General features: G+C 38.8%; 1 protein-coding gene across 7 annotated transcripts in view; it reads right to left on the bottom strand.

Moving 5' to 3' along the window:
- CTNNA2 (catenin alpha 2) overlaps positions 1 to 16,419 on the bottom strand; it is a 1,277,539-nt gene that overhangs the window by 235,669 nt on the left and 1,025,451 nt on the right. For all 7 annotated transcript variants that reach the window (XM_051842709.3, XM_089327497.1, XM_051842710.3 and 4 more), the window contains one exon: positions 12,010 to 12,162. In XM_051842709.3, the coding sequence (XP_051698669.1) occupies positions 12,010 to 12,162 (153 nt within the window). The remainder of the gene's footprint in view (positions 1 to 12,009; positions 12,163 to 16,419) is intronic.

Consider the following 16,419-nt stretch of genomic DNA (forward strand, 5'->3'; position numbering starts at 1 on the left):
CTAATTCTTTTAAATTTGCTGAGACTTGCTTTATGGCCTAGTATGTGATCAATCCTAGAGAAGGTTCCATGCACTGCTGAGAAGAATGTGAAGTCTGTAGATGTAGGGTTGAAAGTTCTGTAGATATCTGTTAGATCCATTTGGGCAATAGTGTCAATTAAATCTGCTGTTTCCTTGTTGATCTTCTGTCCGGATGATCTGTCTATTTCTGAGAGTGGAGTATTGAAGTCCCCCAGTACTATTGCATTGGAATCTAAATCTCCCTTTAAGTCCCTTAACATATCTTTTAAATAGACCGGTGCCCTGTAATTAGGTGCATATACATTTATAATAGTTACATCTTCCTGTTGAATTGAACCCTTAATCATTATATAGTGTCCCTCTTTGTCTCTCTTAACAGTTTTTGTATTAAAGTTTATTTTGTCTGATATTAATATGGCTACACCTGCTTTTTTTTGGTTTCTGTTGGCATGGAATATCTTTTTCCAACCTTTCACTTTCAGTCTGCATGCCTCTTTGTTAGAGAGATGTGTTTCTTGTAGGCAACAAATAGTTGGGTTGTGTTCTGTGAGCCAGTCAGCCAAACGGTGTCTTTTAACTGAAGAATTCAGACCATTAATGTTCAATGTGACTATTGATACGTAGTGACTTTGCCCTGCCATTTTCCCAGAAATATTTTCTAGTATATGCTTTGAGCTTCCCATGCTCTTTTACTGGTAGGTGTTCTTCCTTTCCCTTCTTTCATATTGATGGCCATGTTTCTGTGTTTCTGAGTGTAGCACATCTTTAAGTATCTTTTGCAGGGCCGGACGAGTGGCCACAAAGTCTTTCAATTTCTGTTTGCTATGAAAGGTCTTTATTTCACCTTCATTCACAAATGAGAGCTTGGCAGGATATAATATTCTGGGCTGGCAATTTTTCTCTCTTAGCACCTGTGCTATGTCTCGCCATTCCCTCCTAGCCTGTAGTGTTTCTGATGAGAAGTCTGCTGTGAGTCTGATTGGAGATCCTCTGAGAGTAATCTGACGTTTCTCTCTTGCACATTTTAGGATCTTTTCTTTATGTTTCACTGTGGTAAGTTTAATTACCACGTGTCGTGGTGAGGATCTCTTTTGGTCATGTTTATTGGGGGTTCTATGAGCTTCCTGTACTAGGGTATCTCTGTCCTTCTCCAAACCTGGAAAGTTCTCTGCTAGTATCTCACTAAAAAGGCCTTCCAATCCTTTCTCTTTCTCCATGCCTTCAGGAACTCCTAGAACTCGAATGTTGGTTTTTTTAATAGTATCCTGTAGGTTCCCAACAATATTTTTTAGATTTCTAATTTCCTCTTCTTTTCTTTGGTTTGACTGTATGTTTTCCTGTGCTCTATCTTCTAAGTCCGATATTCTCTCTTCTGCTTCACCCATTCTGTTTTTAAGGCTTTCTAATGTGTTTGTCATTTGATCTATTGAGCTCTTCATTTCATTTTGATTTCTCTTCACTATAACACTTTCCTGTTCTACTAGTTTCTGAGTTTCATTTTGACTCTTCCTTAAAATTTCATTTTCACGAGAGAGATTTTCAATCTTGTCCATTAAGGATTTCTGTAGTTCAAGGATTTGCTTTTGAAAACTTCTAAATGTTCTTATCATAAATTTTTTGAAATCCGTAGCTTGCATTTCTTCTATCTCATCATCTTCATAATCTTGGCTTTGGGTGTTTTGTTTATTTGGAGGCATCATAGTGTCATCGTTGATCTTGCTCCCTCTATTTCTGTGTTTGTTACTCGGCATAGTTAATTCTTCTTGCCTCACTGTGCGGTTTTGTTTTTTTTTTATACTGTGTCCGTGTTAAGTGGACTGCCTGCTGTTGGAGGAGCCTTGGAGGCTTGAGATGGGTGCGGCCTGAGAGCTCTGCCTGGTTCTTCCTGGTTAAGGGTGTGCAAAGGTGACACCCTCAGGTTATGCATGGTAAATCTCTCTCTTTTTATTTATTTATGTATTTTATTTATTCAGGGGGTAAGTAACACCGCATTGCATGGCCGTGCAGAATTGATGGTATTTAGCTTCCAGTCTTTGGCTCCTCTGGACTCCCACTGGGTTGCCTAGGCTACTGAATTGTAGTGACTCAGTTCCTTAGCTCTCCCCCATTGATATGTAAATCCAGAGAGGAGGCCTGCTCTTTGTCTCTTGGGAATTCTTCAAGCCTTGCAGCCTTGTAACCTTTGCAAGGTTAGGGGGAAGAGAAACCCCGAAGCTTTTTTTTTCCTTCTTTCCAGTAGTGAGTTTGCTGCACTTTCCGGCCCCCCTCTAGATTCTGACCCCCGTTTCCCCACCAATGTCTCGGGTTATTGAGCTCACCTCCCCTTCCAGCGCCGATGTGTGGACTCGGTGCCCTGAGCATCCCAAGTCTCCCCGCTGTTGTCTGTGTGGCATGCACTCCCCTTCGAGCACTGGCGCGCAGACCCTGGGGCTTCCGCGGCTCGGGCCCGCGACTTGGCTTCTGCGCGGCGCGGTGGGCGACCTTGTTCTCCCAGTAGGTCCTCCGATTCATCCAGAAGGGTTTCCCCTGCAATATTTTCCTGGTTCTTTTTTCTGCGGCTACTGTAACTCCCCTTTTATTAAAGTAAATTTTCCCGGACTATCGGTGCGCACCCTCACTATTCCGCCATCTTGGCTCCGCCCCCAAGCCATGCTTTTTTAAAAACCCTGCCAAAGTGCCGGCACTGTGGTATAGCTGGTAAAAGCTGCCGCCTGCAGTGCCAGCATCCCATATGGGCACCAGTTCGAGACCTGGCTGCTCCACTTCTGATCCATCTCTCTGCTATGACCTGTGAAAGCAGTGGAGGATGGCCCAAGTCCTTGGGCCTCTGTACCCATGTGGGAGACCTGGAAGAAACTCCTGGCTCCTGGTTTTGGATTGGCACAGCTGTGGCCATTGTGGCCAATTGGGGAGTGAACCAGTGGATGGAAGACCTCTCTCTCCCTCTCTCTCTCTCTCTCTGTCTCTCCTTCTCTCTCTGTGTAATTTTGACTTTCAAATAAATAAATAAATAAATCTTTTAAAAAACAAACCAACCCTGCCATGGGTGGAAATATCAATATCTGATTGAAATAGAGAATCTGTACTGCCAGCTGCAAGTTTCCTCTCTGTAATTTTTCATGTCACTCTCAGCCCTAGTCACACTGGCTTTCTCCACAATCCCATGCTCAATGGTCATCATCAAGAGAGAAGCCATTTCTGACCCCACATGTCCATTCCCATCATTTTTCACCTATTATTCTGTTTGATTTTCTTCTTCCCATTTCCATATTAACAACAAATGGAATTCCTTAGCAATGGGATGTATGCTCATGAGAGCTGGTAATTTCTCTGTTTTGTTCATGGTTCTTGCTAGCAATTGGAACCATGTCAGCACATGGGAACCTCTCAGTTAATGTGGCAGAATGCAACATTTGGCACATAGAAGGATTACAAGAGAAGAGTGATTTATCAAATTATCAAAGGTACCTGGTTCTTAACTGATGTTCCTGTTAGCGATTATGACTATTAGGAGTCATCCCTTTCTTTCAGCCTGTGCATTTCAAGCTGATCAAGCGTCTCATCTTTCATGCAGCACTGCTATCAGGAGCAACTAAGTCAAGAGGGTGCAGCAGAGCACTGAGAGCCCCCTGCCCAACTCAGCGTTTCTGGAGCCCCAAATCTATACCCTTTCGAAGAGAACCAGCTCACTCTCTCACATCCACTGTAACAGAGGATAAGTACAGGAGCGTACTTGTGAGCTTCAAGTTGAAGAAGAAAGGATGATGGAAAGAATTAGGGGTGTTACTTAAGAAACACCATGGCCCTTTGGAATGTTAACTGAAGACTTCCAGGCAGGGCTGTCTCTGAAGTGCTGAGCTGACCAGAGATCATTTGTTGTACTTTATTTCCAATCCTTTTGGAGAAATGACATGCAAAATTGTGGCAACTCAGTACCAAAGTCATGTGGTAGGGGTAGACATGGACAAGATGTAAACTGGGGACCAACTGTGCATTGCAGCAATAAAAATACAAGCTAATCCTGAAAATAAGATGCAGAAATCAATACAGTGTTTTGATCTTTCTGACTCGTCTTATCCCTTCCATAGCTTGGCTGCTCAGACAGCGTTCCACTCCTCCTTCTCCCCGGTTCTTCCCGCATGCGCCAAAGTGCAACTACCTGTTCCACAGTACTGGGCAATGCAGTGGCCTCCAGAAAGGCCTCTCTCATCTGCCTCACCTTTCTTCAGTCTCTCCCTTGCATACGAGAATCAGAGTAGGACCAGAGCTGTGGCACAGTGGGTTAAAGCCCTGCCTGCAGTGCTGGCATCCCATCTTTTGACTTTAAATATGCCAGGCTGCCTATCCTTTGAGGCCTCTGTTTGTGTTGTCGATTATCAGATGCACCCCTCACTCTGTCCCATGCTCTCATTTATAATAATTGTTCAGCTTGCAGCCTGAACAGCATATCCCCAAATGGGACCAATTCCCCATGTTTTTCACCTTTACGACATTCTATTTGCTGAAAGTTGCACTCACAGAACTCTGAAACCACTTGTTAGGTTTCCTACTGCTTTACTAATTGCTTTAGGGAAGCGACCTTGGCTAATTGATCCCAACTATTCAGCAGCATTTGACTGAGTACCTACCATATAATAGTCAATAAGCCAATGATGCCTAGGGAATGAATAAAATAATGCAGCCAGCTATATTGCCAACTTGTTGGCCCTTACAGTACTATATTTTAATAGCATGCGTGTGGGACCCTAAGAGGCACCTTAGGGATCTACTGTAAAGAGGCACTGTACCTATTTAATTCTCTAATGTACTGCTCTGTAGGAATTGCAAATCTGGATAAACTCATGTGGGGAACACCCAGCTCTACTGGGTGAAAAGGAATTAAGAAAAATTATTAATATTTATTTTATTTTACTCTATGAATGATACTCTCTATTGTGGCTGATATTATGGATCCCAAAGCACTGTAGTTGTCCTATTGAATTCTCCTAGTCAACAGACCCTGGTACAAATTCACCTAATCATCATTAAATGTTACAAATATTGTGAACAAATGCTCAAAATATTACTTATTATGGGAATCACAGAAAACCACATTACTTTTTCCTATTCACATGCCCCCCACATTTTATTTATACTAAAGCTATCCTTGTTGAAGCTTTTTTAAAGACTACAACATTTTTGGAGTAGGTTGTGATTGGCCTCGTTCACAATAGCAATTTCGGTGAACACCAAATACCAACGCTGGGGATAATAGCACATAAATTTAACCAAAAACAACAAGAGTAGATGAAAAGTTGGATAAACTCTCATGAAATGTTGAAAGACTGAAACTCACATCACCAGTTCATACATCATTTCGTGAATGCATGCATTCTTCATTCAAAATTTTCTACATGATTTTCCTATGGTACACAATAATGAAAATTTAGGCATTCAGCAGGGGTTCTCAAACAAGGAACAAATTTGCCCTGGAAGGACTGTGAGACTGTGCTTGATAGAAAGAGGAAACACTAAGTTAGGAAATTCTAGGAAGCAGAAAAGACTCTAATCTGATTATTTCAGTTTAGTCATAACTATTCTACTGATTTATATATTTATTTTAAGTGTGGAAGCCCCAAATCTCCATGGAATAATGAGATCTCACACTAAAAATATTATCAATAATTTTTAAAAACTCCACAAATTTACCTAAATCAGCTTTCTCAGGGATTTTTACTTCTACACATGATGGAGAAGCCCACAAGAGACCCATCTCTGGCTAAAAACATCTACCAAGCACAATAAAAATTTTCTTGAAAGCATCAAAGAGGTGCCAAAAATATCAAAACTTAAACGAGTTCAAAAATAGAAGCTCACTGAGGGAAGATTAACTTTCCGCATGTCATTCCACCCACTGTCCCTAAGATCTGCTAATTTTTAGAGCCTAAAGAAAAACCAAGAAGTCAGAAAGAAGGTAGCTGCTGAGAGAAACTTCAGAGTTGCTACAAGCTCATATCTCTGGTCAGACAAAAAAAAATGCAGTGTAGGACCACTAAGGCAACAAAGACTTGGAGTTAAGATCACACAGAGAAGGGAGGCTCAAAGAAGTGAGCCTGGCACTATATCACAACCCCAAGACAGTTAACATCAAGTAAGTTGCAAGGGGACTTCAAAAGGTTTGTGGAAAAATGGAACTAAAAGATGGGTTTGTTTTGATGTAAAAAAAAAAATTGACAATCCATGCATATTTTGAAGATCCCTTATACATACAGCAATCTCAAGTAGCAAGCTGAAACCACCCAAAAAGCAAAGTTTTAGGCATTCTTGTACAATTTATTGTTACAAACATGGTAGAATTCTAAGTGACACGTGATCATTTGGCACCTCTGGAAGAATATTATCATTGACATTTATAAAAGAAAGGTAGACTAGACTTTAGAAACACTACAAACTAGCCTCAAGTTATTCGAGTAATTCATTTGTTCTCTTTCTCTCCCTCTTTTATTTGAAAGGCACACACATACACACACACACACAGATGTTTCACCTGCTGATTAATTCCCCAAATGCCCAGGCTAAAGCTTGAAGCCAGAAAATCAATCCAGGTCTCTGATGTGGGTAGTAGGGACTCAAGTACTATAGCCATCATCAGCTGTCTCCCAAGATACACATTAGCAAGAAACTAAAATCAAAAGTGGATCTGGAACTTGAACCCAGGCACTCAGACATGGGATGCAAGTGTCCAAAGCTCAAATTTAACTGCCCAATCAGTAATTTTTGAAACAAAATAGAACTCAATAGAAGCGTTTCAAGTATGGGAAACACAGATGGATGACTAAGCTAAAAATGGGGTCAGCACAAAATAACCAGATTTAAGTATACTTTACCTAGGAATTTATAGTCTTAAATGCACATATCCCTAAAATAAGAAAGACTATATATCAATGATTTGATTATCCATTTTTATGTTAGAACAAAAGCAGCTAGTTTTACTAGAAGAGAAATAAAAGATAGATAGTATAAATAAATAGCATGGATTACAAACAAAATCTACAAAGTTGAAAGCTGTTTTTTTTAAAGAAAATATTAAATAGACAAACTATTTGCAAAACCAGGAAAAGGAAAAGGAGAAGACGTCAATCGTCAATTAGCATAAGAAGTGGAACAAAGAAAAGGAGCAGCAATGCAGAATCAAACATATTAAACAAAAAATATAAGGGAATTATGGACAATTTTATGCTGATAAATTAGAACATTAAGCACAAATGGCAAACTTTTAGAAGATAAAAAAACGGACCCCCCAAAAAAACAGAAAATGTAAACAATCTTATGTTTTTAAACGTTTCCTCAAATAAATGCTGAGGCTCACATTACTATGTCAGTGAATTCCTTCACATATTTAAAAATATATACAAAGCCAGTCTTAGCACATTCACTTCAAAAAATAGAAAGAACAGATAAGAATTTCCAGCCCCCCCCCCCTTTTTTTGATGTTAAAACCCTGAAACAGAATACAGGAAATGAGTCATAAAACTGTCTCCAAATGTACAGGTAAAGCATTTAATAAGTTTTTATACTTTAAAAAGCCTCTTTTAGCAAAAGCGTAATAGAACTAACTTGATCTAACAAAAATATCTGTAAGAAATACAGAGCAAACAATGCAATCATTAAAATACTGAAATTTCTGTCATTTTTCAAGAGAGGAAATCCAAATGGACAACAGACACTAAAAAAAAAAAAAAAAAAAAAAAAATGCTTGGGAGGCCGGCGCCGTGGCTCACTTGGTTAATCCCCCGCCTGTGGAGCCAGCATCCATATGGGCGCCAGGTTCTAGTCCCGGTTGCTCCTCTTCTAGTCCAGCTCTCTGCTGTGGCCTGGGAAGGCAGTGGAGGATGGCCCAAGTGCTTGGGCCCTGCACCCACATGGGAGGTGCAGGAGGAAGCACATGGCTCTGGCTTTAGATCGGTGCAATGTCGGCGCCAGCCGTAGCAGCCATTTGGGTAGTGAACCAACAGAAGAAAGACCTTTCTCTTTCTCTCTCTCACTCTCTCTCACTGTCTAACTCTGCCTGTCAAATAAAAAAAAAAAATGCTCAGGATCACTAGCCATTAGGGAAATGCAAATCAAAACCATAGTAAGGTTTCTTCTCAGTCCAGTTAGAATGGAGAGATCAACAAACAATTGCTGGCAAGGATGTGCGAGAAAAGGTACCCTAACCCACTGTGAATGGGTATGTAAACTGGTGCAGCCACTGCGGAAAGAAAACAGTACAGAGATACTTCAGAAATCTGAATACAGACCTACCATATGACCCAGCCATCCCACTCCTGGGGGTTTACCCAAACCAAAAGAAAGCATCTGAAAGAGTTATCTGTGCCCCCATGTTCAAGGCAGCACAATTCACAATAGCTAAAATATGGAATCAACCCAGATGTGCATCATCTATTGACTGGATAAAGAAACTAAGATGTATACACCATGGAAAATTACTCAGCTGTAAAAAGAAAAAAAGAAAAAAAAATCCTGCCTTTTGCAGCAAGATGGACACAACTGGAAACCATTATACTTAGGTAATCCAGACACAAAAAAGACAAATACCATAGGTTTTCCCTGATCTGAAATAACTAATAGAGTATCTAAAATGTAATGTATTGGAGTGAAAAGTACATTTTGAGAATCAATGATTTTTGTAATCCTGTCTCTTCTATTGAACAACAGTGTTTTCTTCTTCACCCTATGTGTTGAACTCTTTTACTTAGTGTAGGGTTAATTTTACTATCATTAAGTAAACTGAAAATAGAGCTTTGTAAAACTTCAAGAGTGGGAATAGGAGAGGGAGGAGGAAAAAGGGTTGGAGTGTGGGCAGGAGGGAGGGTAGGGTAGGAAGTATCACTATGTGCCTAAATCTATATATATATGAAATACATGAAACTTGTTTAAGTTAAATAAGATTTAAGAAAAGAAAAAAAAACATTGAAATTTCCCCCACTGAGATCTGGAAATAAAAATACCTACTGCCACCATATTATACTGGATGGACTAATCAGTAATATAATGCAAGGAGAGAATAAGGGATAAGGATTGGAAAAAAAGAAACCTAACTGTGACAAGTATAGAAAACAACCAAACATACAAACAGATACATAGAAAATCCAAAAGAACATACTTTCAGAAATAGTAAATGACTGTATCAAAATCAATAGACATAAAATCAATGTATCAAAAAATTTTATATTACAAACACAGAAACTGGGGCTGGCAATGTGGCCTAGAAGGTTAAGCCTCCACTTGCATTGCCAGCATCCCATATGGGTGCCAGTTTGAGTCCCAGTTGATCCAACTTGTGATCCAGCTCCCTGCTAATGCAACTGGGAACATAGCAGAAGATGGCCCAAGTACTTGGGCGCCTGCACCCATGTGGGAGACCTAGTAGAAACTTCTGGTTCCTAGCTTTGGCCTGGGCCAGCCCCATCTATTGTGGCCATTTTCTTGCTCTCTCTCCCCTGCCCCATCTCTGCATTTCAATAAAAAAATAATCTTTCAACACATACACACAGAAACTATGGGTTTGGAAAGACTACCGAGACACCTTGAAATGTAGAAAAGAGTAATGCTTATCCTGAGCTTCAAGTTTTTTGCCTAGATGCATCAGTGATACAGAACTTGTTTGAAAGATGCAAACCACAGAAATCATTCAGATTCCTGTTCCTCTCCATTCCAACACAGGCCAATCCGAACATTAGTACTGGCATCTCTTAAAAACAAGACTTCCTACACTACCGCTGTCTGCAGGGGCAACTCGTGGATAATGAAGGGAAGAACTGAGGGAGGCAAAGCAGCAATTTTGTGAAATGCAGGGCTCTGATGGACCTGGGCTTTCTGCTTCTCCTTTTGCCTTGATGAGCAAGCACACACAGAGGGGACAGGTTTCCCTGTAGAGGGGAAATGGCACGTGTGTCCAAGGCCTATCACTGCAGAAGGGACAATGAATAGAAAAGCTGGCTCTGACCCACATTTAAACAGGGTACCAAGTTTGAACTTCAAATAAGGCTAAATACAGAATATATACAGCCTCTCACAGTGTCATAGAAATAAAAACTCATGTTGGCTTTGGCATTTTGCTTAATAGTTAATGCCTCACGTGGGGCAGCCACATTCCATGTTGGAGTACCTGGGTTTGAGCCTTGACTGTGGCTCAATTCCAGCTTCCGGTTACTGTGCACACTGTGTAGTTGGGTCCCTGCCTCCCATGTGAGAGAACCAAATTGAGTTCCTGGCTCCTGGCTTCAGCCTGCCCCAGTCCTGACTGTTACAGATACTGGGGAGTGATCCATAGGACAGGAGAGCTCTAAATTAATTAATTTTAAAAATTAATCTACAGTGCCCCCAACACACCACTAATAATTTATATAAACTCTGAAGCTAACTTGTAAATGTTGTAATCCCATAGACAAGATGATACACATATATCTTATTACATGTGAATATTGAAATCATTCTAGAACTTACTCAGCAATATTTCTTTGCCTCTTCCTCTTTGCTTTCCTCCTGTCTCCATCTCCACTCTCACTCTCAGCCCTTCACCTTCTCCTTCTCAAAGCATGGAAGTGGTCAGGGTTTCTGAGGTCCATCTTGGAAAGACTGGGTATTCTTCTAAAGCCAAGTGAATTCTCAAAGCATGCAGGTGGAATCTAAGGGGTCACAGGTACTTGTCTTTGTAGATGGGGACAGACAGACTGTGTTGACATTATACATATGACCCTACTTTTAGCTCTAGCTTGGTGTTGCCTCAAGACAGTAGGGTTATGATGGGACGTCCAGAGGTTCTGTTTTGGTAGTCTAGGCTTTTGCAAGCATGAACCTGATGATGGTGTTTATATATAAAGCTCAGACTTTGTTCTAAAAAAACAAGGGTTTGATGTAAGCCTTCTTGCTGACTGGTTATCTCCAGGCCCTGAGGCACCAGCAGTGCTGCATTAACCAAAGAGCAAAGGAAGCAGGTGCACAGGGAACAACTATATTGAGTACCACCCCCATCACCCACTCCAAGAAGAACAGAGAGGATTTTACATTTAATGAACTTATTAAGAATTTAACTTTGCCATCCAAAGAAAACAAAAAAGAACTTATTTTTATTTCAGCTTGCATTTAGATTGTCTGTCATTTTGAGTGATTTTTATTTTCTTATGAATCAAAGAGGAAATGCACCATAGTGGTGGTGGTGGTGTTAAGGGCTCAGAGCTTGCAGAAGTTTAAATTGATCTTTACCATTCCCTAAATTTTACAAGATCCTCACCCCACCCCCCAACCTGGGCTCTTTTTTTTTGCAGGCACATTTCCTGCTTAACATCTCCATTTTCTATTTAGTACCACGTCACTATTCCCACCTTTGCCAAGCTGTTGGGTTTTAGTTCCTAAATTTAGGCAGCCTAGTTATCATTTCCTTGTGCATTTTTTTCAGTAGCACACAGTACAGTTTTGCATTCATAAAGCAACTCCCACAGATTTCTCCAACACATAAAATGTACTTATGACCCCAAACTTAACACTCGTACTACCCCACGATCTTTCACACAGAGTCTAAACCTCTGTTAACAGAAGTGGTTTTCTTTTTTTCCTTATTTTTTAAGTTCATAGAGTGGCCCGCTAATCTCGGCTTTGGTGGGTGGAGTGGAGAGGGATGTGAGGAGGAAGGAAAGGGAACAGTGTTCTAGGCTTCCATTTGGCAGTGTTAATTCTACTCCCTTGAATCAAGGCTGGTATTCAACACTTAGCAGTGTTCCTTCTGTTTCTCCTGTCTCAGCCTCTGCCTATTGTTCAGGAAAATTGGAAGACACGTTTCACAGCCTGCTTAGAGTTGTGGGATGGAGAGAAGAGAGATTACCGATGACTTATTTCCTTTGAAAGGAGTAGAGAAAACCATTGACGAGCTCTCCACAGAAATTCCAGGAGCCACATGGAGGATCAAACCTGCTGATAAATTGTAGTCTCAGGCCTTTCCTGACTTACCTCCACCAGTTTATTGGCATGTTCACGGAAAACCTGGGCGTATTCTTTCACTTCCTTTTCATTCCCACTCTTTGCAGCCTCAATGAGAACGAGCAAAGGGACGTTGGTTTCCAAGAAGGAATCAGATATGTGATCCATCACTGCTTTTCGAAGCTACAGTTAAAATAAACAAAAAAGACACATAATTAAGGAATAAAAGAAGTGCTGATTTTTTTCTAAACTGTTAAGTAGCTTTCATTACCTATGCAGAAAATGTTCCATCTCTCTCTTTAATTTTCACAGTATTTATCATATCAAAGGAAAACAAAGACCTATGGCTGATGGACGCCTGTGAATTAAATGTATTATGTCAGCCTGAAAGTGGCATATATGGCCTCTAGCTCAATACACTACAGATCACTCCTACCTAAGATCTACTCTCATCTTTCACTGACCCAAATGTCCCCCTTGAGGAGGTTTTGAATCATGAAACAGCACAAGAACTCAGACCCTTCAGAGAAGGAGAAACAAGGGCATCAATCAGCCAGGGGAGAGGACTTTGGTGGAAGAGCTGAGCTAAGAAACCACTGCTAACATTTTACCTTTCTAGATGCACTGCTTGTATTTCACAGAGGTAAAAACATGAAGCATCTAACAATATCAAAAACGTTTCAGCCCAGGTGCTATGGCGATTGAGTGGCTGTACTCCACAAAGAAATACTTACAATTATTCTTTCAGGTAAGTAAGCATAAACAAACTCAAATCTCCTAACAATGCATAATTACACATCATTTCCACATTGTTAAAATAAGCAGCAGGGCAGGTGCATGAAAATAAAATGAAACTCTCTCTGAACAATCACCTCAGTGCTACTTTGTTCTTAATTATCTGAATGTATGCAGGATACAAATAAAAATAAACACAAGAGATGATGTTAAACAATATGTATGGTTTCCAAACAAATACATCTATCCACAAGTGTTCAAATGCATCTTTTGATACAGATGATACGTACACATTTGTTACTGATCAGAAAAAGACCTATGAATAAATCTCAGTTTCTTTTTGCACTAAATTCCCATAAGGCACACAACTGGGTGGATATAACCTATTTTGGGTTTGACATTCACCATATTTTCTAAAGCCTATGTAAGTTAATATCACTTAGCTATTTATTTGGCAAAATGTACAGAATTACTGCCTGGGGATAATGTTGGTAATTGCTAAGCTCAAATTTTCAAGGTCTACAGAACGTGCAAGATACTCAGCAAAGCTCTTCACACAATATTTTGCAGTAGAGACTATTCTTAAACCAATTCTGTAAATGAAGAATCCAGGACTTTGAAAAGTTCAACAACTTGCCTGTGATTATGTTAACAAGTGTTACAGTCCACGATAAGAAGGCCTGAAGAGGCAGTGCAGTGAACTCTTGAAACTCAACTACATGGCTGTATTTCAGGAAAGGGGTCCAAGTGCAGGAGAAACTACTGAGAGCATAATCAAAATTAAACTTGGCAGGACAACAGAGACAACAGAAAGAGAAGACCCAGATACACTGGGCAACGTGAGCAAAGTCAGGCTACCTCTTCATTCAAGCCACTATATTTTTTAATTCCACACGTGCCTGGGCACACATACACATACACACCAATAACAGGTGTATGAATTCTGTGAAGCTACAAAAGCTACATGCATGAACTCTTTTTCTACACCTTTAGTGAGGTTATGTTCATAAAAATGAACAACTTAAAATTATTGAGGGCAAATATTATAAATTTATAAAAAGAAAAATAAGAACAAGAAAGATAGTATCAACCCTATACACACTGAAAACATGCTAAAAAGATATGCTTATAAAACATATTAAAAGTAATGTACTACTTCAAAATAATGGAAATAAATTAAGAAAATGATATGATATGAGAATAACAATTCAGAAAAGAGACTGAAGAATTATGTTATAAAATTCAAGAAAGAATTATAAATAAAATAAAATGAGAATCAACACTATACAAACTGAAGACAGAATAGCAAATTACTTAAGAGAAATAAAAGGAGAAAAGAAAAAAATTTTAAATGCAAAAAATAGAGAATAAAAGAGCTAAAACTGAATTTCAGAAAAGATGGGAAATATTGAGGACAGGCAAAGAAATTTAAGTATTTAGCTCCCAGTGTTCCCTAAAGAAGAGAATAACAATGAGAAAACAGAATGAATACTAAACTTTGCCATTAATTAAGACTTTCCTGAGTACATGTGCATATTGAAAACTGTACTCTAAATATATATATATATATATATATAAATTGATCTGATTTTAGTTTGTTTTGAATTTTTATTTATTTGAATGGCAGGGAGAAAGAGAGACAGAGAACGAGTGTGCTCACATCCACTGATTCACTCTCCAAATGCCTGCAAAGCCCTATCTCCCCCACCTGTATTCCCCCCTCATAATCCTCAGGACTGAAACCAGAAAGGTCCCTACATGGATGGCAGAAACCCCTTAACTTCAGCCATCACTGTTTTCTTCCATGATCCATATTAGCAGGAAGTGGGCTTAAGGTGCCAGAGCCAAGAATTTACCCCAGGCATTTTGATGTGTAATGCAGACATCTTAACAGACTTATTAATTGCTAGATCCCTAGACAGTACATATTAAAAGTTTTCATCAAAAAAAGGTAGTATGTAAGTTAGTAGCAACCCAAAAAGTCTTCTCTAGGGTATATTGTCATCAGATTGTCAAAAGTTAAAGACAAGAAGAGAATCCTAAAGACAGTAAAATAAAAGCATCAAGTTACATACAAAGGAAAACCAATTAGGTTAACATCAGACTTCTCAGCAGAAAGCATACAGGCCAGAAAAGTGGGTGATGATATATTCAAGGTCTAAAAAATTAAAAAAAAAAAAAAAGAAAAAAACAAAACAAAAACTTCCAAGCAAGAATATTATATTCAGCCAAGCTATCCCTTAAAAGTGAAAGATGAATAAAGTATCTTCCAGATAAGCAAAAACAAAGAATTTACCACCCCTAGACCAGCCTTACAAGAAATTCTAAAGGATGTCCTGCATTAGACATCAGCATGAAACACATGTCACCACCAAATTCACTAAGAGAGCAGGCGGAATCACTATCCAATCAACAAAATGACAGGTCTTAGTTCTTATCTATCAGTACTAACCTTGAATGTAAATGGATTAAATTCACCAACCAAAAGACTTAGTTTGGCTAAAAAAAAAAACAAGACCCAACTATATGCTTCCTAAGAAACTCACTTCATAAACAGATACATGCAGAGTGAAAGTGAAGGGTTGGAAAAAGATATACCAGGCCAATGGAAACAAAAAGCAAGCTATCCTGTTATCGGATTAAAAAGACTTTAAACAAAAACTGTAAAAAGAGATAAAAAAGGACATTATATTTTGATAAAAGTTTCAATTCTGCTAGAAGATATAACAATCATAAATATATATGCACCCAACATAAGACCACCCAAATACATACAGCAAATATTATTAGACAGTAATAGTGGGTGACTTCAACACCCTACTCTCATCAATGGACAGATCATCCAGACAGAAAATCAATAAAGATACATCAGAGTTGACACATACTATCATGCAAATGGGCCTAACAGATATTTACAGGACTTTTTACCTAGCAGCTACAGAATACACATTGTTCTGATCACCACATGGAACACAAATCAAGTATCAAAAAATGTAAAAAGACTGACATCTTCCAAGTATCTTCTCAGATCATAAAGGAATAATACTAGAAATCAACAGCAAGAAGAACAATAGAACATTCATAAATACTTGGAAATTGAACAACCCATGATTCATGGGTCACTGAAGAAATTAAAAAGGAAATACAAACTTTCTTGAGATAAGTGAAAAAAAAACACAACATATCAAAACGTGTAGGACACAAAAAAAATCAGCATTAAGGAAGTTTATACCATTAAGTGCTTACATTAAAGGAGAAATGTCTTAAAGATCTAATGATACATCTTGAACACTCAAGAAAATAAGAACAAACCAAACCCCAAATCAGCATGAGGCAAGAAATGATAAGGATCAGGGCAGAAATAAATGAAATTGAAACTAAAAAAATACAAAAGATCAACAAAACAAAAAGTTGTGTTTTTTTGAGAAGATAAACAAAATAGTTAAACATCCAACCAGACTAACAAAGAAGGAGGAAAAAAACTCAAATAAATAAAATTAGAGATGAAAAAGGAGACATTACAATTGACAATGAAATACAAAAGATCATAAGAAACTATTATGAAGAACTATATTCCAATAAACTCTAAAACCTCAAAGAAGTAGATAAATTCCTGGATTTATATAACCTACTAATATTTCATCAAGAAGATGTAGACAACCTAAACAGACCCATAATCAGTAATGAGATTAAAGCAAAGCCGTA

This window comes from Oryctolagus cuniculus, chromosome 2 (assembly GCF_051225735.1).
Source record: "Oryctolagus cuniculus isolate XC-2025 breed Fujian yellow rabbit chromosome 2, ASM5122573v1, whole genome shotgun sequence".
Lineage (NCBI taxonomy): Eukaryota > Metazoa > Chordata > Mammalia > Lagomorpha > Leporidae > Oryctolagus > Oryctolagus cuniculus.